Raw genomic sequence first — 25879 nt, forward strand, 5'->3', positions numbered from 1 at the left:
GACTCTTCATCAGTTCATACAAATCTTCCCACTTTCTTCAAATGTCTCACATTGGCTATTTCTTATAGCATAACATTCTGTTATATTCATGTAACTTATTCAGCCTTTCCAATTCCAATAGATGGGCAACCATTTTATTTCCATTTTTTGCTACCACAGAACGCTACTATGATTATTTTGTGTTATGTATAGGATCTTTCTTTCTGTCATTAACTTCCTTGGGGTATATGCCTAGTAATGGGATCAATGAGTCAAAGTGTATGAACAGTTCAGTGACTTTGATTGCATGGTCATATTCTGTAGGGGGATATTTCTCTTTTTAAGCATGAGGGATGGGAGTGGAAGTCCTTAGCTTTATAACCTTGGAGCCCCATTGAATTGCTATGGGCTTCTTTTGCTTTTCCATCCTCCATTTTTACCTCCATAAACTTGGAATTCACCTAGCCTGAATCCTAGTAGCTTCCCCTAGCTGGGTACTGAGCCCAAAGAGAAAAGAATCTCCCTTGGTTTCATTTTTAGGAGAGATTTGAATGCCAGAAGGTTGGGCCCAGCCTACCTTTATGTTATTTGTCTCCCTTCTCCCAAAAGATGACTCACAGTGTGAGGAAAGATATGTCACTGGTCTATGCACTAGGTTAGGTAGGAACTGAGTCTCCTTGGTTCTGAGGATAACATATCCTCCCCACTCCCACTCCCATCAATCCTCTTGCCAGGGTTGAGATGGATTAGATAGAATAGGGAGGGACATCTCCTTTCCCAAACCTTTCCACTGAAGCCTCTAAAACAAAAGACCAGAGCTCATCAAATGACAATCTTGCCCTATCCTAGGTCTCAACAAGTCTCTTTCATTCCCAGCAAGCTAATTGTCCTAGGTCCTCTACTTTCATAGTCCTTCCTTGTTCCTTTTCTTCGCTTTGCTTCTAGTAAATCTGTCAGGCCCCAACCCAAATGCCTCTTCATTTGACTAAAACAGCTGTTATCTAATGCAAGTCTTTTCTGTCGGCCTTGGACCATTAACTCCATCCTTGCTAGAGGAAACTCAACAATTAAGGGAATGCATATGAAACACTATGCAAACCTTAAAGCACTACATAAATGATGACAATACTATTATCATTACTAGTCTCTCCTCGGGGGAAGGAGAAAGAATGCAACTTGGATTCCATCTGATTCATATAAATAGGGCTGATTAATGGGGACAGTCTAATTCAAAAGGAAAATCAAGACAGCAGACAAATCAAATCAGACTAAAAAATGACTCAAAGTGACTCACAGACAAAAGTGCTATCCAACATCTAACGGCGTCATCAGGTGTTAAATGGTGATTTTCTAGGTGATTGGCCTTTCAAAGAGTTGAGGTGGGGAAGGGGAAGTCTTTGACCCAGAAAACAATTTTCACAATATGTGCAACCCAGGGCAAGCCACTTAAAACTCCCTGGGCCTCAGTCCCCTCAAGTGAGAGGGCAGGACCCCATGGTTTCTTAGGCTCCTTCCACCTTCCACCTCCATGACCCTATGAACACCGCTCTTCTAGGAGTCAGGACAAATGATTTTTTCTGTAGTCGGCTCAACTTTCCGCCACAAATACGCCGTCTCTTTCCTTCTCTGCTCCCAAGTCTCTTTCTTGGTAACCTGGGAAGAAAAGTGTCAGAGATGCTCTAAAGATTAATATAAATAAAGTATATTTCACTCTTTGAAAGAGTGCAAGCAGGAAGAGGATTTCCACTAATTACCACTAATGATAATGTGTCCAGATTCTCCACATACAAAATAACATCCAGGATAGGGTGAGGCACCTCAGAAGCCTTTCTTCCCTTGACCCCAGAAGGGTAAATGGATCAAGAAACACAGTCAAAGGGGCCAGGGCCGATTGTGTCTCTTCCCACCCCCCCAACCCCAAATATAAGCAGTCAAACTGATAGTGAGGAAGTAAGGGAAGGCCAAGAGAAGCTGTTGTCACAGTGATCGCTCTATTCTGGTCATTTCCATCCTAGGAAAGGAAGTCCCTCATCCCCTGGGAAAGCACCTCCAGTTAAGAAGGATCCGGGTTGCTTGAAGGATTATCTGGCTGTGGTTGATCCGGATGGTAAAGCGTCTGATGGATCAATGCTTGCACAGCAGTGAGGTCATCGGGATCTAGGGGCCAAAGGAGGAACAATGGGAAGCTGTTGTATTCCTGGAAACCCAAATAGTCAGACTTCTCATCCCCTACTTTCCTAAGGACTCACCCACACCCAATTCCTGGAGCAGGCCCTGGTACTCTGGGTCGGCCTCCAGCACCTTCACCAGATTGGTGGACTCCATCCGCTCGAGCAGCACATCCCAATATATGTATATCTTCTGGTTGAAGGTCACATATACTAAGCAGGGGCTGTTTTGACCTCCTTTGCAGGCATATAGGCCTGGGGGTAGAGGATGAGGAAAGGAAAGTTTAATGATTCATGCCCACAAATGATAAGGTCTTGGAATTAGAACTAGTGGAGTCTTCCAGTCTCCCTCCAGTACTGAGAAAAGAGATGAAGCTTTCACTGTTTTCTTTCCATTGCTCCTGGGCTACTATGGAAAACAGATGATTATAAAGCATTTGAACCAGATTTCCAGATATCTTCTTGTCCAGATTTGGCAGCAACAAATAGATCAACTGTCTAAAAAGTGCTTTTTGAAGACTTTTTGCACTTAGATGGCAGCACCTGTGAAGACTAGGGGACCAGACTTGGAAGACATAATCAGGAACTCCCAGTTTGCACTTACATAGCCAGGTTCTTCTATGTGTTGGCCCCTTGCTGGGAAGATATCTTAAGCCTTGCAGGTCTCTGGAGCATGTATTCTGAATTGTGTGTTGAGTATATACTATCCTAAGTTACTGCTTCAGTTCACTAATTGTTCCTTAATTGGCCTGTTGCTCCCCAAGTTGTCTAACTCAGAAATAAAGAGAACAATTTATAATTTAGAAGACCCATTTCTGTTCCTGTAGGTCCAGACAAGACAATATTTTAAATCATCCCAACCAGATAAGGCTCTCTCCCATTATTAAAGATGTCCAGGGAAGATTTCTATGATCTTCCTTAGTCAATCATTCTGTCTTGTGACTCTCGCTATAATGAAGTTTTTTAAGATGTCTGTTGTCTAATCTTCATACTATAGCTTCTTCTTATAATTCTTCAGTGGAAGTGGAGAATGACTACTATGCTCAAATAAATTAATGTGACACAATACCATAAGTCTAGTTTTCTTTCTACTATGCCCTAATTACATTTTGTAGACAATAGCTCATTTACCAAAGCCTGTGTAAAGGCAAGAAGGAAAACATATGAAGGGTTAAATAATCAAAGAAAAGGCAGGGAAGCTTACCTGCACAAAAGGCACGGACATTCTCATCCACCTGGAAGCGAGCCACAGTTCTGTTGTGATCAATGATGTATGTCTGTCCATCCCAGGCACATGCCACTACCTCCTCACTTCCATTGCCCTAAAAGCAGTCAGGGAATGACAAGAATGTGGGAATGGGAAGGAATCTTTGAGGGTTAGAAAAAACTGAAGTGGGTCTTGGATATTGCTTTTAAAAAATAAACATTGCTGGAGATGGAAAACAAGAATACCAGTAAGGAAATCAGGCTCCCCCCCTCCCCCCACATCTTAGGGGAAATAATCTCTATCAAGGGAAGAGTAGCAGATATAAAAAAAAATCCAGTACATATTAGAGCTAGTCCTATACTAAATTACTAGGTCCTCCTTGTCACTTGTTTGCCCCATGATCTACATCATCATCACTAATTAAAAAGTATTGGGGCATCTAGGTGGCGCAGTGGATAGAGCACCAGCCCTGGAGTCAGGAGTACCTGAGTTCAAATCCAGCCTCAGACATTAACACTTACTAGCTGTGTGACCCTGGGCAAGTCACTTAACCCCAATTGCCTCACTAAAAAAAAAAAAAGTATCAAAGTGATAAAAATTTAAGACAAATATAGATTGCTGGGATGGGAGGGGAGTTTTGAATTCACTTCCAAATGACTTGTAGAGTTGGCTAACATAATTTAGTGAGGATAGTAGAAATTGAGCTGCAGTATAAAAAAGTTCAATTTACTATTGGCCCACAGGAAAGGAGAAATGTTATTTTCCCACTCAATCTTCTACTCACTGTAACATCCAGTTTTTCTAGGGCAAAAAGTTGGTGATCCACCTGTACTGACCAAAGCAGCTTGTCTGCTCCCTCCATGAGCTTTAGAGTTCCTGAAGAGGGGAAAAAATACAGGTGGGTTAAATTCTGAGGCCAGTGGGTAAGCAGACAATTGCCTTCCCTACTCCACAACAGAGAAAGCCAATGTGGGAACTCACCATCAAGGGTGCAGAGGGCAAAGAGCCTTGAACCACTACTTTCATTGCTTCGGCCTGTGAGGAATAAAAAGGTTAGGGGATCAAGGAATAGGGGAGGTACATCAAGAGGATGAGAGCAAGAACAAAGCTAGGAGGATGAGGCTAAAGGCAGATGACTTGGGTCTGGGAGGGGAAGTATAGCTAGTAGTGGGAAAAGGCAGAGTGGAAGGGTCCTTGTCTGGGTGCAGCCACAGGTCCAGATGAGAGGATTTTCTTATCTCCTCCACTCCCAGGAATAGTTCTCTCTCCCACCCACCTTCCTTACCATGCCTGATGTTGCCAATGAGGTGGGTAGAGACATTCTTGTTGTGGATACGGCCAGACGTTTGGTGCAGGACGACATCTCGGAGGGCAGCAGTCTCTCTATGGGTAGAAGAGGAGACAACTTAGTGGAGAGGCAGTATGGTGTCATGGAAAGAAAAGTGGACTTATCGTAGGGAGAGCCCTGGGATCAGATCCTGCTTCGGACACTTTCAGTGCCTGTGTCAAGATGGATAAGTCACCTGACCTCTCTAATCCTGTTTCTTCATCTGCAAAATGGGAAAAATAATACCTGAAGTGTTATCACAGGGCTGGTGCAAAAAGGAAATAATTTCCAACTGTTTCTGTTAGCAAATATAAAGGCAAAGGAGCTGCATTTCCCAGGGGCTCTACAGGAGCTTGAAGCACCTGAGCCAGCCTGAGGTGTATCCTTGCCATCATCTCCTTCCTGACCTACTGGCTAAAGTAGTCTGTGGAGAGGAGGAAAATGGGCTGGCTGTTGTCTCTTTAGAGAGTGCAGCACTGGAAAGTGGAATTCCCTGAGGCCTTGAATGCTTTCTACACTGTGACCCAGATGAGGAAACCTTTACCAACTCCAAGCCTGTATCATGGGCTGTGCTCAGTGACCCTTCTCACCCAACTTGTTACCCTTGAGCCCATCTCCTCCCACACACAGAGCAGCCCCTGTGCTGATCTTACCTGCTATTCTCCTCAGGGACAGGGAGGGGCCCCTTGTTCCAGGTGCACAGTAGAATGGCATAAGCACAGCCTGGCTGGGACACCATCAGTTCCGGGGTTCCCTGAGGCCCCAGCGTCACTGACAGATTGTCTACCTGTATCAAGGAGAGGTAGCTTAAGGCAGAATTGGGGAGGTGAGAAGTTTGGCAAGGAAAAAAATGGTGTTCTGCGTGTACTAGGAAGCTGAACAGACTGTGCAGTGTTCTGGAGTTCCCCAAGTAACCACACTGCATTATCCTCTTTGCTGCCTTTTCCTAAATGCCATGACTTCCCACCAGTAGTTTATCCCAAGAACTTGATCCCCAAATGGATCTTCCTTTGTTCCCTATCAAGATCCCTCCCTGCCTCATCCTTCAAATGCTCACCTGTCCCTCCAGTAGCCATTTCTTAAGTGAAACCAACTGTCCAGTCACATGTTCCGTGCCATCACTGGCATCCTCCCATCGGAACGCCCTTACCACACGGTCTGTATAGCCTACCACCAGCTCACAACGTCCATCCCCATCTGTGGATATAGAAATAAGGGGTGGTCCAGAATTCAAAATATGCCCATTAGTCTTAATCATACTTGCTCCCCCCTCTACTGTTCCCATCCTTTGCCTAGTGTCCATATCATGATGTGTTCTACAACACATCCACCTTGATACCAACTTATCCACTAAACCTCTACTTCCAACCCACAATAATGTCAACCTCAAACAGTCTACGTCTAATACTCATTCTCCTGTACTCAAAGCCCCCTCTTATCCAACTTTATTACCCCTTTATTTCTTCTTTCCTAGTCTATTGTCTTTCCCTTCCTGCCCACCTCAGTTCTCTTCTATACCATACTCCCTCCACCTTGAACAATTTCTGCTCCCTATAAAGCACTCCCCTACAATCGCCTAGGCCAAGACTCATACCGCCTTCATAGTGCTAGAGATCTGTGCTCATGATATATGATTTTCTGGTGCTCATTCCTTTAAGAGAGGAAAAGGGTCTGGGCTCTCTTCTTCCTGACCATTCTGCCCCCTCTCTTCCTCTACCATGGGACCTGACTCTTGCTCTACCCACTGGGTGCCTGAAAAGCCACTGAGCCCCACCAATATCACTGATCAGCATGACTTTGGTGTTGGCAGGGATGTGCTGCTTGAACATTGGTCGATGCTCCTCGCCCGCCGATGCCTCATGGTGCCCAGAGGTATCTGCAGTCTTGGCAGGCATCAGGTCAAACAGGTGAAACCAGCCCTCAGCACTTACTGCCACGACCAAGTTCTGAGAGAAACAAGGATATGTGAGAAACAATGGTGAGGGGAGAAAAGTAAAGGGACAAGAGAGGGTTGGTAGTATCATGGTTTAAAAAGGGACAGAGCTAGGGGCAGCTAGGTGGCGCAGTAGATAGAGTACCGGCCCTGGAGTCAGGAGTACCTGAGTTCAAATCTGGCCTCAGACACTTAATACTTACTAGCTGTGTGACCCTGGGCAAGTCACTTAACCCAAATTGCCTCACTAAAAAATAAAAAATAAATAAAAATAAAGAAGAGACAGAGCTACCCATGATGCCCTAAGAGATGGCTGGCTCAGAGCCATTGCTTTCAGTGGGGTTGGGAAGGATAAGAACCATCATTTCATCAGTTATCAGAGGTAAATCAGAATGCTTACCTTTCCCTTATTACATATGTCTCCTACCCCAACACAGGTAAGCTGCAAGATAAAAGAGAAAATGATCGAGACAGTTACAAGTTGCTAAGGAAATATCAATTTACCTTGATCCTTCTGGGATGAATTAGGGAGGAGGAACAGCTTTAATATTTATCCCTCACTGACAATTTGTCCAAGTATATATTCTGCAGAAACAGATATGCTATTGTGTTATAGGTTAGGTCAGTACAAATAAGCTGAAAAGAACTGCACACTAAGAGCTGATGTCCCTCAACTCAACAGTCTAATTAAGTGTTTCCTACATCAAAAGCTTCCTATGTACAGGAGACTGTGTTCAGTGGTAGAGAATCAGGCAAAAAGGAAACAGCCCTTGCCCTAAGGAAGCTTACATTCTAATGGGGGAATACAACACACACAGAAACAAAGACATATGAGGTTATTTCAAGAGGGAGAGAGAGCCAACAACTGGGCAGATCCTTATGTGAGAAGCCCTGAGCTGCCTTTGAAGGAGGCTACAGATTCTAAGGGACAGCGGTGACCTGGGAATATATTTCAGACAGAGTCTGGTGTGTCTTTAAATGCCATTAACAATTATGGCTTCATCTTGGCTTTCCAGACCAATCACAGACTAAACTCCCTCATGTAGTCCATGTTCAGCCTAAATAGTTTCCTTGCTGTCTCCCAGACAAGAACTATTATAAAAGTCAAGGAGAAAGGTGACAATTTACCCCTCTTGGAACCTCTTAGAGGAAAATACTGACCATTCCCTGGCAGGAACAGGTGATCCATGGCCGGGTGTCATCATTTTTGTACACGGATAGTTTCCCACCAGTGTCTCCCACCACCAGCTCATTTAACTATAGACAGAGACAAAAAAGAAATGTCACTGGGGATGGAGAATAATTATCACAAATTGTTCACTCTGCATTCAGCTCCATGGAAATCCTAGAGCTCCTACTGAATGTTGTTAAACCTTGTTCTGGGGGTACCCATCGATTGGGGACTGGCTGAACAAGTTGTGGAATATGAATGCAATGGAATACTGCTGTGCTATAAGAAACGAGGAGCAGGCTGATTTTAGAAAAACATGGGGCAGCTAGGTGGCGCAGTGGATAGAGCACCGGCCCTGGAGTCAGGAGGACCTGAGTTCAAATGTGACCTGACACTTGACACTTACTAGCTGTGAGACCCTAGGCAAGTCACTTAACCCTCATTGCCCTGCAAAAAAAAAAAAAAAAAAAGAAAGAAAAGAAAAAGAAAAAAGAAAAACATGGAAAGACTTGCACGAAGTAGTGAAGACTGAAATGAGCAGAACCAAGAGAACACTGTATACAGTAACAACAATACAGGTCGAAGAATAACTGTGAATGACTAAAGTATTCTGAGTATTATAAATACTCAAATTGATTACAATGAACCTATGAGAAAGAAGCTATCCATCTCCAGAGAAAGAATTGGTAAACAGAAGTATGGATAGTATGGTTTTATAGATATGTACATATATATACATGTATTAGAAAAGGCTTCCCTGTAAAAGATGGGATTTTAGTTGAGACTTAAAGAAAACCAGAGAAGTCAGTAGGCACAATTGAAGAGGAAGAGTGATCCAGTCATGTGGGACGGCCAGAGGAAATACTTGGAGCAGAGATGAAGTGTCTCTTATCTGTGGAACACTGAAGAGGTCAGTGTCACTGAATTGAAGAATATATATAGGGAATTAAGGTGTAAGAAAATTGGAAAGGCAGGCATACATATGTATTACCTACATATAGATAGACTATACACATGGGTGTATATATATTTATGTGTATATATGTATATACACACATGTATACATATACTTTTATGTATATCTATGTCAAATGGCCTCCTCCAATGCAGGGTAGGGAGAGAGGGAGGAAAGGAGACGGTTCAGAACTTAAAATATAACCAAAAAAATAAATTTAATTAAAAAAAAAATACCTTGATCTTTCATTACCATCATAGTTTGTTGGTGGGTCTGCCTGTCTCAAGTCTTTCCCCACTCCAATCCATCCTTCATATAGCTACCAAAGTGATTTTTTTAAAGCACGGGTCCAAGCATGTCTCCCCGCCCCCATCCCCGCCCTCTGTCCGTGTCCCCACCCCACCCCGTCCCCCCAAAAACCTCAGTGGCTCCCTATTGTCTCCAGAAGCAAATACAAAATGCTTTGCTTGGCATTCAAAGCTCTTTGTAAGCTAGACCCTTCCTGCCTTTCCAGTTTTCTTACACCTTACTTCCCTACATGTATTCTTCATTTCAGTGACACTAACCTCTTCAGTGTTCCACAGATAAGAGACACTTCATCTCTGCTCCAAGTATTTTCTCTGGCCGTCCCACATGACTGGATCACTCTTCCTCTTCAATTCTGCCTACTGACTTCTCTGGTTTTCTTTAAGTCTCAACTAAAATCCCATCTTTAACAGGGAAGCCTTTTCCAACCTCTCTTAATCCTAGTGCCTTCCTTTGGTTATTTCCTATTTATTCTGTACTTACTTTGCATGTATCTGTTCATATGCTGCCTCTCCCATTAGATTGTGAGTTCCTTGAGGGCAGGCACTGTCTTTTGCTTCTTTCTGTATCTTCATCACTTAGCACAGTGCCTGGCACATAGTAGGTGTTTAATCAATGTTGACTGATTGATTGATCAGAATCATTACTTTAAAAGTACTACTGAGGGGCAGCTAGATGGAGCAGTGGATAGAGCACTGGCCCTGGAGTCAAGAGTACCTGAGTTCAAATCCAGCCTCAGACACTTAACGCTTACTAGCTGTGTGACCCTGGGCAAGTCACTTAACTCCCATTGCCTCACTAAAAAAAAAAAGTACTACTGAGCGGGGGCAGCTAGGTGGCACAGTGGATAGAGCACCAGCCCTGGATTCAGGAGGACCTGAGTTCAAATCCAGCCTCAGACACTTAACACTTACTAGCTGTGTGACCCTGGGCAAGTCACTTAACCCCAATTGCCCAGCAAAAAAAAAAAAAAAGTACTACTGGGGGCAACTAGGTGGCACAGTAGATAAAGCACCGGCCCTGGATTCAGGAGGACCTGAGTTCAAATCCAGCCTCAGACACTTGATACTTACTAGCTGTGTGACCCTGGGCAAGTCATATAACCCTCATTGCTCCACCAGAACCCCCCCCCAAAAAAAAAGAATACAAAAAAAGTACTACTGAACATCTATTTGAATGTAGTGTTAATTAAAGAAATGGAATCTCCTGAGTCTCCCAAAATCTCTTTTATTTTCTCTAATGTATTTGTTATATGGTTAGATGTCAGGAATGGGGAGAGAATCTATGACCCTCCCAATTCTGGAATTCAAGGTCTAGTCAATGCTCCCAACCCCTTTACTGCCTAGCTTTATCCCCAATTCTTCCCAATTACCCCACTATAAACAAAGAATATGTTTTTCTTTCTTTTTGCACTTCATTTTAAAAAATATTTTATTATATTTTATTCTTTCCAGTTACATGTAAGAGATAGTTTTCAACATTCATTTTTGTAAGATCTTGAGTTCCAAATTTTTCTCCCTCCCTCCTTTCCCTTCTCCCTTCCCACAACAGCAAGCAATCTGATATAGGTTATACAGTACAATCATGTTGAACATATTTCCACATTAGTCATAATGTGAAAGAAGAATCGGAACAAAAAGGAAAAAGCTTTACATGAAAGAACAAAAAAACCAAAACGAAACAACAAAAAACAAAAGTGAAACTAGTATGCTTTGATCTGCATTCAGACTCCATAGCTCCTTTTCTGGATGTGGAGAGCATTTTCCATCATGACTTTTTTGGAATTGTCTTGGATCATTCATTGTATTGCTGAGGAGAGCTGTCTATCACAGTTGATCATCGCACAACGTTGCTGTTACTGCATATGATGTTCTCCTGGTTCTACTCACTTCACTCAGCATCACTTCATATAAGTCTTTCTAGGTGTTTCTGAAATCTGCTTGCTCATCATTTCTTATAGCACAATAGTATTCAATTACATTCATATACCACAACTTGTTCAACCATTCTCCAATTGAGGGACATCCCCTCAATTAAGGAATGTGTTTTTCTTTCTTTTTTTCCCCTTTTGAAAAAAAGTAATAAACATTTTTATTTATAGTTTTGAGTTTCAATTTTTATCCCTCCTTCCTTCCCTCCCCTACCCCTTCCTGAGGCTGTAAGCAATCAGATATGAGTTATACATGTATGATTATGTAAAACATTACCATATTAGTCATTTTATACAAGAAAACTTGAAGAAAAGAAAAAAATGAAAGAAAGTGAAAAATAGCATGCTTTAGTCTGTGTTCCATCAATATCAGTTCTTTCTTTCTAAATGGATAGTATGTTTCATCAATAGTCCTTTGGGATTGTCTTGGATCATTGTATTATTAAGAATAGTTAACTCATTCACAGTTCTTCATCAAACAATACTGCTGTCTCTGTGCACAATATTCTCTTGGTTCTGCTTATTTCAATATACATCAGTTCATACAAGTCTTTCCAAGTCTTTCTGAAATCATCCTGCTTGACATTTCTTATAGCACAATAATATTCCATCACCATCATATACCACAGCTTGTTAAGCCATTTCCTAATGGATGGGCATTCCTTTGATTTCCAATTCTTAGCCACCACAAAAAGAGCTGCTAGAAATATTTTTTGTACAAATAGGTCTTTTTCTGTTTTGGGGAATGTTTTTGGGATATAAACCCAGCTGGATCAAAGGGCATGCATAGTTCCAAATTGTTCTCCATAATGGTTGGATCTTTTCACAACTCCACCAACAGTATATTAGCATCCCAGCTTTCCCATATCCCCTTCCAACATCCCACATTTTCATTTTTGCTATATTTGCACTCTGATAGGTGTGAGGTGACACCTCAGAGTTGTTTTAATTTGCATTTCTCTGATCAATAGTGATCTGGAAAAAAAAATAGTGATCTGGAGCATTTTTTCATATGACTATAGATAGTTTTGATTTCTTTGTCTGAAAACTGCCTCTTCATATCCTTTGAGCATTTATCAATTAGAGAATGACTTGTATTTTTATAATTTTGACTCAGTTCTCTATGTATTTAAGAAATGAGGCCTTTATTGGAGATATTTGTTTCAAAAATTCTTTCCCAGTTCTCTGCTTCCCTTGTAATCTTTGTTACATTAGTTTTGTTTGTGCAAAAATGTTTTAATTTTATATAATCAAAATTATATATATATATTATATTTTGTATTGTTCTCTATATTTTCCTTGGTCCAAAATTTTCCCTCTGCCCATAAATCTGACAGATAAACAATTCCAAACTCTCTTAATTTGCTTATTATATCAACCTTTATGTGCAATCATGTACAAATTTTGACCTTATTTTAGTATACTGTGTGAGATGTTGGTCTATACCTAGTTTCTGCATACTGTTTTCCAGTTTTCCCAACAGTTTTTTTCAAATAATGAATTTTTTGTTCCAAAAGCTTGGATCTTTGGGTTAATCATATACTGGATTACTATAGTCATTTACTATAGCGTAATTTGTAACTATTCTAGGAATGTGTTTTTCAACCTCAGTTCTGGAAATTAAACTTTGGAGAGATCAGCACTGGAACTCACATTCAATCAGGGAAGCAGAGAATAGATACAAACATATAAGGACCACCAACGATGGTACAATAGAAAGAAGGTATACAGGCTAGTTCTCTTCCACAGCCACTGCAGCAAAGATTGAAGAAGAGCAATGTGACCTATCAGTCATCAGGAAATCCAAGGAAAAAACACAGTGGGTGGTCATTTTTCCAACCCATCTTATCATAGAGAGACAGCCAGAAATCTGGGAGGGGATCAAGCAAGGAAGGCCTGCACAGAGCCTTGAAGCCTGGAGACTAGGATGGAGAATACGCCGTGTGCCAGGACAAGAAGCAGACGTGGATCCACTGTGGAAAGGCCTTGCGGTTCACACTGGGGAGAGCAGAAACAGAAGCAAGAAGTGGCTGTGTCACTCTGACTCCAAAATGAGGTCCCTGATCCAGGACAGGTGTGATCCAGCTGGGGCCTGCAGCTGTATACCAGGGCTAGAGGCACAATTATCAATCCATCCTGAGGCTGTGTGCCAGGAACGAAGGACAGGAGCAAGCCAGAAACTCTGCCCCTCTGTCTTCAGAGCAGCATCTTGATTCAGATCACAGACCCCGGCTGAAGCCCACAAATGAGTAACAAGTTAGCACAGGGAGACCCTGCAGTTGTATGGCTTTGAATCTGGCTGGGGCTAGGTTTAGCTTCTCTTTACCGGAGTTCCAACAATCTGTAGCTGCATCCCCCAGACCCAAAATAGGGTTGGGTGCTGGCAAAGCTCAGACTAGCAGGGCTGCAATCAAACTCCACCCTAGATCCAACCCTTTGGGGAATGCCGAAAGTTTATATCTCTCTGACCTAAGGTCCTTGAAGAACACAGTTCTAAATAGCTAGAAAGAGCAGCAGCAGCAGCAGCAGCAGCAGGACAACAGATCTGGACCAAAAATGGCCAGAGATTTTCTCCTAAATTATGCAGAGCCCATCTCTAACACAAAGCCAGGACGCAGGAAATAAAGCTAGAAGCATGAGTAAAGAAATAAACAAAACAAAACAAAAACATGCCTTGGAGGAATACCCAAGAGAAACTCAGAAGACAATAACTCTATAACATCTACAAAGTCTCAAAGAAAAACATACAGTCAGCTAGAATTCTTAGAAGAAATGACTTTTTTTTTTTTTTTGCGGGGCAATGGGGTTAAGTGACTTGCCCAGGGTCACACAGCTAGTAAGCGTCAAGTGTCTGAGGCCTGATTTGAACTCAGGTACTCCTGACTCCAGGGCCGGTGCTTTATCCACTGCGCCACCTAGCTGCCCCAGAAGAAATGACTTTTAAATGAGTGGAGAAGGCAAAGACCAGTTCTCAAGATTTAGATTCCCCTTCTTTCTAAAAGGGAAGGAACCTAGAGAAAGACAGTGCCTGTAGAAATTAAAAGAAAGGTTTTATTAAGCAGGGAAGAAAATCTAGGATGATCATGGGTGCTATCAAGTCTATTGCTGAATAGGACACCATGCAATAGATCGCAAGGGTTTATATACAATTTTATACACAAAGACAGGTAAGGGATTTGGAGGAAAGGTGGGCTTAGAAAGGCCCACTCCCCAAGGGAAGTATGTGTGAGTGTGAGTGTGTGAGTGTGTGAGTGTGTGTGTGTGTGTGTGTGTGTGTGTGTGTGTGTGTGTCTAATTCCAGGGGTGGAGGATATGCTCTTTGATGCACAAATCAGAAGGCATTCTTGGTGATAAGGAATAGCTTGAAGGTAGAGAATAGCTGAAGATAAGGTCCATATCCACAGTCACCTATCCTGCAGTAAGATAAGTCTTTGGCTTCAGGGTCACTGATTCCCAGCAGTCCAGCTAGGTTTACTCTCGGTCATTCACAAGATTGTTGGTTGGTGTGTTAGCCAATAATACAACTGATCTGCTTACTTAGATAATTTGGTGGCTCAGGCAAATCAAAGTACCCATTTTTTCATGATGAAGCAAGAGTTAAAAAAAATCATAAAAGAAACAAGAGTTCTAAAGAAAGGACTGGAGAAGAAAAAACAATGATGATGACGATAGCTAAGATTTATATTGCATGTACTATTTGCCAGGCACTGTGCTAAGTGCTTTATAAATATCATTTCATTTGATCCTCAAAACAACCCTGAGAGGTAGGTGTTATTATTGTGAGAGAAAAGCAATTCTCTTCTCAATAATTTTCAGGAACTCAGCAGTGATGTGACAAAGGCTCTTTTATTTCCTTCTCATGAGAAGGAGGCATCCTGGTGTGCAGCTAGTGGGTGCAAAGAAAGGGGGCTCATAGGGCCTGTTTTATACCTTAGTCCCTAACACAAACCCTCCCCTTTTTCATCATTGGTCTGATTACTCAAGGGTTACAATCTACTTGCAAAAACTAGCTAATTGGAACGCAGTATTCAAGAGTGGACCTTATTCTTCCTTATTTGACACAACTCCAGAGCGGACCTTATTGAGACCAGGGTTCCTTGAACCATGTGATTTTGTTAGCCAGAGGGGGAAGGAGAGGATCTGAGACCTTTGTTCTACAAACAGGTCAGGAAGAGTATGATTGACTGTTATATCCTCACTGAGAGGAGACAACTACTCATTTTCTCACAATTATTATGCACATTTTACACTTGAGGAAACTGAGATAGAGATTAAGTGACTTGCCAAAGGTCACACAGATATTAAGTGTCTGAGGCCAAATTTGAACTCAGGTCTTCCGGACTCTAGGCCCACCTATCTATACATGCATCACCCAGCTGAAATGAGAATAGGAGAGGAAAGACTTGGAAGGAGAATTAATAGCTGAATACAATAGGTGCAAAACTTTATCCTGGTAACAGACTCTGAAAATCAAAATGGAGAAAACATAAGTTAATGACTACTAAAAACAAAGCTGAGAGACTTAAAATAAGAAAATATGTGGTATGGACAGAGAAGGGAGAGAATTTGGAAATAAACATTTTTAAAAGAGTTTAAAAAAACCCCAAATATATGGTACCTCATATAAAAAAAAGGCCTGACCTGGAAAGGTCAAGGAGAAAAATATCTCTAATAATTGGACCTCCAAAAAGAGCCTAGATATGATTTTTCCAAACAAAATCATGAATGAAAACTGTCCAGATTTAGTAAACTCAAGAGAGCAAAGTGAAACGGGAAGACTCCTTTTGTCATTTACTGAAAGAAATTCCTACATGAAAACTCCCAGCAACATCATAGTTATAAGTCAAGCTTCCAGAAGGTCAAAGAAAAAATACTGAAGCATCCAGAAAGAAAGAGTTCAAGTACTGAGCAGCTACAGGCATGATTACATGAAACCTGGCAGATATCTCTATATGGAAGGGGCACATTTGGGATACAATATTCCAAAAGGCAAAAAATATAGGCAAGGGGCGGCTAGGTGGCGCAGTGGATAAAGCACTGGCCCTGGATTCAGGAGTACCTGAGTTCAAATTCAGCCTCAGACACTTGACACTTACTAGCTGTGTGACCCTGGGCAAGTCACTTAACCCCCATTGCCCCGCAAAAAAAAAAAAAGGCAAAAACAAAGAATACAAAAAATCCAGAAAAACTGAGTTTAATTCTATAGAGGGAAAAAGGACCTTTAAAGAGAGAGATTTTCAAGTACAAAGTACATGTGATAAAAAGAAGACCAGAGATGAGTACTTAAATGCAAAGACATGAGTCAAGAGAAACATTAAAAGGTAAAGAGCAATTAGAAGGGACTATACAAGGAAGAAGTATTTATATTCTTTTTTTTTTTTTTGCTGGGCAATGAGGGTTAAGTGACTTGCCCAGGTTCACACAGCTACTAAGTGTCAAGTATCTGATGCTAGATGTGAACTCAGGTCCTCCTGAATCCAGGGCCAGTGCTTTATCCACTGTGCCACCTAGCTGGCCCAAAACTATTTACATTCTAATGAGGGAAAAAGCAACAAGAATTAAAATGAATAAAGGGAAAAACTAAGTAACTAGTATCAAAAATGAAAAAGGGAGGGAGTTCACAACAAATGAAGAAGAATTTTTTAAAAATTACTGGAAAGTATTTTACCTAACTATATTCCAATAAAACCAACATGTTAAGTGAAATGGATGAGTATGTACAAAAAATATAAGGAACAAGAAACAGAGACTTTAAATAGCTTAATTTCAGGGAAAAAAAAAAGAAATTGAACAAGCCATTATATGACTTTCCAAAGACAAAGATCCCCAAATCAGATAGATTTACAAGTGAATTTTATCAAATGCTCAAAGAAAAATTCCAATATTATATAACTTTACTGCAAAGATAAGAATAGAAGAGATCCTATCAAATTCATTCTACGATAGAAATATTGTCTTGATACCTAAAACAAAGAAAGACAAAACACAGAAAGAAAACCATCACTGGGGCTCTTAACGTTTTTTGTATCATGGACCTTTTTGGTATGATGAAGTCTATGAACCCCTTCACAAAATAATATTTGTTGCCTAACTTCATAACTGAAAGCAATAATAAATTTCAGTTAGAGGTTAGTAAAAATAAATATGTAATATATTTTCCAAATCAAATTCACAGATGCCCTTAAATCTATGAAATCATGGTGGACCCCTGCTATAGACCATAATGAATACTGACACATAAATTTAAAATAAAAATATTAACAAAGGGGCTGTAGTAATATATCACAAAGATTGTATGCTATTACCAGGATGGAAATATACCCAGAATTTAGGGTTGGTTCAATATTAGGAAAACTGCAAATATAACAGACTGTGTTAATAACAAAAACAGTAAAATATCAATAAGTGCAGAAAAACCTTTTGACAAAATTCAACAGCCATTTCTATTAAAACCACTGGAAAAAATAAGAATAAACGGACCTTTCCTTAATATGTTAAGCTCTATATAAAACCAAAAGACAGCATTATTTTAAAGTATATATTAGAGCCCTTTCCAATAAGATCAGGGTCCAAGCAAGGATGTCTATTATTACCACTATTATTTGATATAGTACTAGAAATGCTAAATATAGCAATTAGACTAGAAAAAATTTGAGGGAATAAGCCCAGGCAAAGAGAAATTATCAACTTTCACAGATGATGCAATGTTTAACTTAGAGAACATTACAGTTTCAACTAAAAGTTAAATGAAACAATAATTTTAGCAAAATTGCATATAAATAAACCCACATATATCATCAGTAATTATTTGTATTATGATCGAAACCTAGCAGGAATAAATGGGAAGAGAAATTTCATTCAAAATAATTACAGAATGTATAAAATACCTGGAAGTCTACAAAATGCATCTCAAAGAAAAAAAGACAGCTAAATAATTGGAGAAATCTTCATTGTTCATGGTTAGTTTGAGTCAATACAAATGACAATATTGCCAAAATTAATTTACTCATTTAGTGCCATACCAATCAAACTATTTTTTTTTTTTTAGTGAGGCAATTGGGGTTAAGTGACTTGCCCAGGGTCACACAGCTAGTGTTAAATGTCTGAGGCCAGATTTGAACTCAGGTGCTCCTGAATCCAGGGCCGGTGATCTACCCACTGCACCACCTAGCTGCCCCCACCAACCAAACTATTAAAGGTTTCTTTTATTAAAGTAAAAAAAAAATAGCAAAATGTATCTGGCAGGACAAAAGGTAAAGAATCTCAATGAAAATAATGAAAAAAAATAAGAAGAAAGAACTAGCTGTACCAGATCTCAAACTAGACTATAAAATCATAATCAACAAGGGGATTTAGTACTGATGAAAACAGAGAAGTCTATCAGTGGAACTCATTAGATATACAATATACAGAAGCCAATGAATCTAGTAGCCTAGTGTTGTATAAAACCAAAAACCTCAACTACTCAATTAAATACTTATCAGTCAACAAAAACTGTTGAGAAAACTAGAATTTCGTCTAGTAGAAATTAAGTTTAGAGCAACACCACACCATATAATGCAATAAACTCCAAATGGATACATGAGTTAAGTATAAAAAGTCAATTCAAATGGCTCTTTGGGATGGAGAAAGGAAGAGAAACGATTAGAAATTTTGAAGGTATAAGAAAGAAAACAAAACCCTGAATGGTCAAGTCAACAAGCATTTATGAAATGCTACTTCATTTCAGGCACTCTGCTAAGCACTGGGGATACAAAGACGGACCCAAAAAACCCCAACCCTACACTTCCCCAAACTGTTCCTACCCTCAAGGAGCTCATAGTCTAATAAGGAAGACAACACGTAAAAAATATGCACAAAGATAAGCTGGAGATAACAAATTAATGGAAAGCACTAGCATTAAGGGGAGTTGGGGAGTTTCTCAGAGAAGGTAGGATTCTATCTGGGACTTGAAAGAAACCAGGAAAATCAAGAAGCAAAGATAAAGGAGGGAGAGCATTCCAGGCGCAGGGGACAGCAAGGAAAAAACCCTAAGTTGGGACATGAAGAGTCTTGTTTGAGAAACAGCCAGGAGGTCAGCGTCATTGGATTACAGAGTACATTATGTAGAATAAGGTATGAAAAGGTGCAGCTAGGTGACTGACTCAGTGAATATAGTGCCAGGCCTAGAGTCAGGAAGACCAGAGTTCAAATCCAGCCTCAGACACTTACTAGCTGTGTGACCCTGGGCAAGTCACTTAACCTTTTTTGCCTCAGTTTCCTCATCTGTAAAATAAGCTGGAGAAGGAAATGGCAAAACACTCCAGTATCTTTGGCCAATAAAAAACAGCAAATGGGATCACACGGAGTCAGACACTACTGAAAATGACTGAATGACAACAAAATATGTCAGAAGACTGAAAAAGTAGGAAGGGGCCAGATTGTGAAGGGCTTTGATATATTTGATCCTGGAGGTGACAGAAAGCCACCAGGGTTTACCAAATGGAGGGATGACATCATTGGACCTGTGATCACTCTGGCAGATGAGTGGAGGATGCACTGGGAGCGGGGAGAGACTCGAAGTAGCAAGATCAGCCAGCAGGTTATTGCAATATCCAGGCATGAGCTGATGAGGGCTTGTTCCAGGGAGTGTTGGAGGAGAGATGATGGTGGGGGCGGGAGAGAGGGATGGAGGGAGGAACCATACATTTACCAGAGATGTTATAAAAGGTCAAATTGACAGGAGATGGACACAGTTTGAACATGCGGAGGAGAAGGAAGAGTGGAGGAACTTGCGAGCCTAGGTGACTGAGAGGATGGTGGTGTCCTCAATGGTAATAGAAAAGACAGGAAGAAGGAAAGGCTTGGAGAGAAAGATAATTAAATAGTTTTTGTCATATTGAGTGTAAGATGACTATGGGACATCTACTTTGAGTCTTTTGAGTCTGAAGGTTAAAGCTGGATAAGTAGTTCTGAGAATCATCAGCTATATAAATAGCCATAGGGAAAAAAGTTTTAAATCACTAATAATTTAGAGAAATACAAATTAAAGTGACTCTGAGGTTCCATCTCATGCCCATCAGGTTGGCAAAGATGACAAAAAAAGGAAAATGAGAAATGTTGGAAGGACTATGGAAAAACAGACACAATGATTAATGCTGTTATTAAAGCTGTGACTTGTTCCAATTATTCTGGAAAGCATTTTCAAACTATGTTCAAAAAATTGCTAAACTCTATACATACCCTTACACCCACTGATGCCACCATGAGGTCTATATGCTAATGAGATTTTCTTTAAAAGAGGAAAAAGATATATATGCTTAATATATGCTTTATAGCAGCTCTTTTTGTAGTGGCAAAATATTGGGAACTAAAGAAATGTCCACGAATTGGGGAATGTCTGAACAAAGTATGGCATGTGAAAATGATGGAATATTATTACTGGGCTGTAAGAAATCATGACATTTCAGAGAAACCTGGGAAAAGACTTGAAGGAACTGATACAAATGAAGTGAGCAGAACCAGGAGAACATAAAGACATACAACCTTGAAAAATGTAAGACAAAACAGAATATAAATTTTTGGACTTGAGCAATGTGAGAATTGATTTTGTTTGATTACAAGGATTTTTCTTTTCAACTATAGGGAAGGGAGAAGGTCACAGGGAGAAGAGTATTAGGCCTCTCTCCCCAAATTAGAAGGGAACACGAGAAAGGCCAGAAGGAATCATGTTAGTAGGACAAGTTTTTAAATTACACATTGGATTTTTATTATAGACTTTCTTGGGGGGGCAGGGCAATGAGGGTTAAGTGACTTGCCCAGGGTCACACAGCTAGTAAGTATCAAGTGTCTGAGGCCAAATTTGAACTAAGGTCCTCCTGAATCCAGGGCTGGTGCTTTATCCACTGAGCCACCTAGCTGTCTACTGTATTATAGACTTTTAAAGAAAAGCAAGCTTTAATAGACTCACAGTTTCATATGCAGTCATTTCCTGTTATGCAACACATATATGAGAATGTTAATTTTATTTGGTGTTTGTTTAGTTCAGAATAAAAAAATAAAGCCAACCCATAGTATGGCTTCAACAACGTATCTCCTTTGCCAAGCTCATTAGTGTGTGTGTACGGGAGAGTGTGGGTAGGGACAGTGGGTGAAGGGATGCAGGAAGAAGGTATATTGTGTGTTCTAATTTCCTGAGTTGTGTGTCTGGCACCCTCAAGTGGTGAACAGGTTCCCAAGTGGGGAGGTTCACTTTCTACTGTTTCTCCTGTATTGTGGCCAAATTCCCAGTGGATCTTGGGAAGCACCCCTTCACTAGTCTCTTGTGCCAGTGAAGATAGCAGATGCAAAGTGGGTTCAAAGTCTTTTCTGATCTCTGCAGATGAATGCCTTTGGTATTTGTTCCCTGACACAACTGTGGCCCACACAATCATCTGTGAGTTGGGTTTCTCTAAGACTTCAACTCTAATATTAACATAATTTAATATGATTTATCATAAATTATATTTCAAATTATAAATAAATTTAAAATTATGTATTAACATAAACAGAAGCAATAGAGGAAAAGTCATAATCAATGGTGGGGGCGGCTAGGTGGCGCAGTGGATAAAGCACCGGCCCTGGATTCAGGAGTACCTGAGTTCAAATCCGGCCTCAGACACTTGACACTTACCAGCGATGTGACCCTGGGCAAGTCACTTAACCCCCATTGCCTGCAAAACAAAAAACAAAACAAAAAAACCCAAAACAAAAATCAATGGCACTTGAAATAACCTCAAGAGGGAAACAAACTAGGTCCTTTGGGGATTCGCCCCTGTTTTTCAAAGCTTTCCTCTTCTCCAGTATTGTGTGGTTTGTGAGGGCAGTTCCAGCTATAGGTTCTATCCCTGGCTTCCTGATTGGAAGGTTGAATACCTAGCACATTCTATGATCCTGCCCAAACAGGGTGATTCACTTCTCCAACAAATACCATGCTCATACCCCTCTCTGCTCACAGTCAACCACTATTTATTTATTCAACACTAACTATATGCCAAGCATTATTCTAAGGTGAAGATACAAAGAAAGGCAAAAACACGGGCTCTCCCCCAAGAAACTCATATTCTATTTTTTTTTTAATTAAAAAAAATTTTTTTTTTAGTGAGGCAATTGGGGTCAAGTGACTTGCCCAGGGTCACACAGCTAGTAAGTGTCAAGTATCCGAGGCCGGATTTTGAACTCAGGTACTCCTGACTCCAGGACCAGTGCTCTACCCACTGCACCATCTAGCTGCCCCAGAAGCTCATATTCTAGTGGAAAAAGGTAACATGCAAACAATTATGTATGTATAGTTTAATATAGCATAGATGAGATTTCAAAGGGAAGGCAATAATGGTAGGGAGTGGGACAGGGAGCTGGAAAGACCTCTTGTAGAAAGATTTCATCTGAGTCTTGAAGGAAGCCAGTAGGCTAAGGGAGGGAGAAGAGGATAATTCATCTTTTTGTTGCTGTTCAGTCATTTTTAGTCCCGTCTGTCTCTTTGTGACTCTATTTGAGGTTTTCTTGGCAAAGATACTGGAGTGGTTTGCCATTTACTTCTCTAGCTCATTTTACAGATGAGGGAACTGAGGCAAATAGAGTGAAGTGACTTGCCCAGGGTCACTTGGCCTGTGTCTCAGGCCAGATTTGAACTCAGAAGGACGAGTGCCAGGTCTGGCACCCTGTGCACTGTGGTGTTACCTAGCTGCCACTCCTAGTGTAGTGTAATAGAAGTGAAGTATGCTAGATTTGGAGTCTGAGAACCTGGGTTTGAGTCCTGATTCTACTATTTACTATTCGAGTTACTTTGGGCAAGTCATTTCACCTCATCTGCCATAACTAATTTTTTTTGTTTTTGTTTTTGTGGGAGTTAAGTGACTTGCCCAGGGTCACACAGCTAGTAAGTGTCAAGTGTCTGAGGCCGGATTTGAACTCAGGTACTCCTGAATCCAGGGCCGGTGCTTTATCCACTGCGCCACCTAGCTGCCCCCCATTTCACCTCATCTGAAATGGGGGGGAAGATGGAACCTTAGAGCCCAACTTTCTCCATTTACAAAGGAGAAAGCTGCAGGCCACAGGGAAGTAACTTGTCTAAGGTCACACAAGTAATAAAAAAGCTGAGTCAGAATTTAAACCCAGGACTTCTTCCACTATAATAGATGCCTCTAAATCCGATGAATAATAGCTAGTATGCATGCATGTATGTTTGTATGTATCTATGTATCCATCTACTTTAAAGTTTACAAAGCTCTTCAGAACATTATCTCATTAGACTGCAAGCTTCTTGAACTTACAAGGGCCTGTCTTTCCACTCTTTCTGTATCCCCATCATTTAGGAGTGTCCAGCACATAGTAGGTGTTTAATAAGTTTATTGAACTGAAATCCTCACAACAACCTCGAGAGCTAAGTGCTATTATTATCTTTACTTTTGCAAATGAGGAAACTGAGTCTGAGAGGTGAAGTGACTTGCCTTGGGTCAGAAAGCTAGGAAGAATCTTTAACTGGATTTAAACCTCTTGTCTTCCAGTATTCTTTACTCAGGCCTCCATTCTCTGGGCCTTCTGAATTTCTACCTATCCTTTAAATGCCAAATTAAATGCCATTTCTTCCAGAAAGCCTTCCTGGACTCTCCAGACTCCTTGAGAGGTCACGTGTAGTTGGTCTCGTGCACTATTGTTTATTATGTATTTATACTATTTGTTATTTTTCTACGTACTTATGTATTTATGGAACATATTACACATTAAATTTATGTGTTATATGTTTAAGCATTTATAAACTATAGTTTATAAAATATACAGTTTATAAACTACATTTACGTATATACTTACGTACTATGTTACGTGTCATATTTACGCATTTAATACGTATTCTAATTATGTTGACGTATTACTATTATATTATGCATTATTTCACTATTCTCCTGGCCTGGCAGTGGAGCCCCTATCTCGTCTCGAGAACTTGGAATAAACAACTCTATTAAAGTCCTAGTGAAGGTAGGTACAAAGCACCCCCACAAAAATCCGCAGTTGCGGGGTGGAAGATAGGCTGTTGATAATACAGTTCAGCCACTTCCGGCCTGTAATGCACCTCGAGGTGCAGGACGCATGCACATAACTTTCCTAGCGTGTTCCCGAGCCCCTGGCTTCCCTTCCCCCTCCCGCTCTAGTCAGCTGCACACGTCACACGTCCGTCTGCTTCCTTCAGTGCGCGCATGCGCCATGACGTACCGCATCGTTGTCGACGTCGCCGAGGCAAATTGCGTGCGGAAAGAGGCTTCCGCTGAACTCCAGGGTTACTCGCTGCACGTAGCTAACCGATCGCATCGCGCTATCTGGGGCCGAGGACACCAAGTACTCTCCTCCCAGTCCTCGCACTCTCCTTCCACCGTCCCTCCGAACGGAAGTCGTCCGCGGGGGGGGGGCGGGGTGGGCATGGGACAGATTACGTCATTACCCCAGTACTCTCTTTTTTCAACCATAGAGAATGGAGAGCTCTAGGAATCGGGGCCTCCCCGCTCTATGGTCGCTGCGGCGAGGACTGGAGACTGGAGGCCGGCCTGAGGCATGGCTCCGCCAGTTCATTGGCTGAGGGACTCTTGACTAGTCACCTCGCCGCCCACTGCCTGTTTCCAGCTAACAATGATTGACATTCATACAGTACTTGAAGGGTTTCAGAGTGCTTAATGTGCATCCTTGTCACCCTTGTCAGCTAGCATTGAACACCCATGGATATCTTAAACTCAAAAACTGTCCAAAACTTTATATTAACAGACAGGAAATATCTGATTGTTAATGTGAAAGTCATTTCTGAAATAGCTTACTGTTTGGTTATATTATAAAAATTAGAGTTCATAGAGTAAGGGTCAAAATATCAAAATATCAAAGTAGGATAAACCTAAGAAAATAGGCATGCAATTTAAACCCCCAAAATGACTCTTTTTTTTTTTTTTTTTTTTGCGGGGCAATCGGGGTTAAGTGACTTGCCCAGGGTCACACAGCTAGTAAGTGTCAAGTGTCTGAGGCTGGATTTGAACTCAGATCCTCCTGAATCCAGGGTCGGTGCTTTATCCACTGCGCCACCTAGCCGCCCCCCAAAATGACCTTTTTATCAAGCTATTAAAGAAAGCAAAAAAAAAAATCATAGTGTACAATATATGTACTGATTTAAGAAACACATTAGAGTGTAAGATCATATACTCAGACATAATCATTTTATATACATTTATGCTTAATTATTGTGAGTTAGGTAAGACTTGTACTCTTTGTAGAAACAAAATATTAAATTTTAAAAGCTGTCAAAATTTAAAAATTGGAAATGAAGGAACAGATGTCATTGCAGATTATCACCATTTCCAAAAGATGTCTAACCAATGTAAAAGTATCACCATAATGAGGTGAAAAGAGCCATGAAATTGTTTCAAACAGCAGACATGGTTTCCTTGCCAAGGACTATAAATTAACTGACTATAAATTCATTTGCAAAAACTTATGGAAGGGAGGAAGAGGATGGAAGTGTATAAGGATTACTGCCCTCAAAACAGTGAGTAGTAGAAGGAAAACAAGCTTGCAGAAAGCTTCGTGTGGAACCCAGTTAAGTCAGGTCACCCCAATATTATATAGAACAACACGTGAACAAAAAATTGTGAAAGATCTATCAACATTTCTTTTAACAATTGATTTTCTTCATTGGTGATAGTGGAGACACAATACCTAAACTATATCATAGTCCCTAATATGCAGCATGATGAAATGGACATGACATTAAAGGGGGGAAAAAGATGGCAAGACCAGCCAGACTAGAACAAATATACATAGAGGGCTTTTCTGGAAGGGACAATTTTGAGGGTATTGAAAGATCAGTTTTCAAGATATGTGAAAAAAGGAAAGATACCACATAACTAGGG

At 40.7% G+C, this 25879-nt stretch overlaps 1 protein-coding gene across 1 annotated transcript; it reads right to left on the reverse strand.

The window, feature by feature from the left end:
- Positions 1 to 1170: 1170 nt before the first annotated feature.
- Positions 1171 to 24400, reverse strand: ITFG2 (integrin alpha FG-GAP repeat containing 2). Its single transcript, XM_043967417.1, has 13 exons — positions 24204 to 24400; positions 7776 to 7871; positions 7015 to 7056; positions 6456 to 6627; positions 5739 to 5878; positions 5335 to 5468; positions 4640 to 4737; positions 4336 to 4389; positions 4139 to 4230; positions 3352 to 3469; positions 2229 to 2402; positions 2027 to 2136; positions 1171 to 1632 (listed from the first exon to the last, which is right to left on the reverse strand). The coding sequence occupies exons 1-12, from the start codon at positions 24297 to 24299 to the stop codon at positions 2033 to 2035; spliced, it is 1320 nt and encodes a 439-aa protein (XP_043823352.1). The 5' UTR covers positions 24300 to 24400; the 3' UTR covers positions 1171 to 1632; positions 2027 to 2032.
- Positions 24401 to 25879: the final 1479 nt, after the last annotated feature.

Source organism: Dromiciops gliroides, chromosome 5, assembly GCF_019393635.1.
Source record: "Dromiciops gliroides isolate mDroGli1 chromosome 5, mDroGli1.pri, whole genome shotgun sequence".
NCBI classification, from domain to species: domain Eukaryota; kingdom Metazoa; phylum Chordata; class Mammalia; order Microbiotheria; family Microbiotheriidae; genus Dromiciops; species Dromiciops gliroides.

Excerpts from the sequence above, each read along its gene's own strand:
- ITFG2 (XM_043967417.1), bottom strand. The coding sequence starts at position 24,299 with ATGCGATCGGTTAGCTACGTGCAGCGAGTAACCCTGGAGTTCAGCGGA. Across the intron at positions 4,738-5,334 it reads GTCCCTGAGGAGAATAGCAG|AGAGACTGCTGCCCTCCGAG; the intron begins GTAAGATCAGCA and ends TTCTACCCATAG. Across the intron at positions 4,231-4,335 it reads TGCCCTCTGCACCCTTGATG|GAACTCTAAAGCTCATGGAG; the intron begins GTGAGTTCCCAC and ends TCCCCTCTTCAG.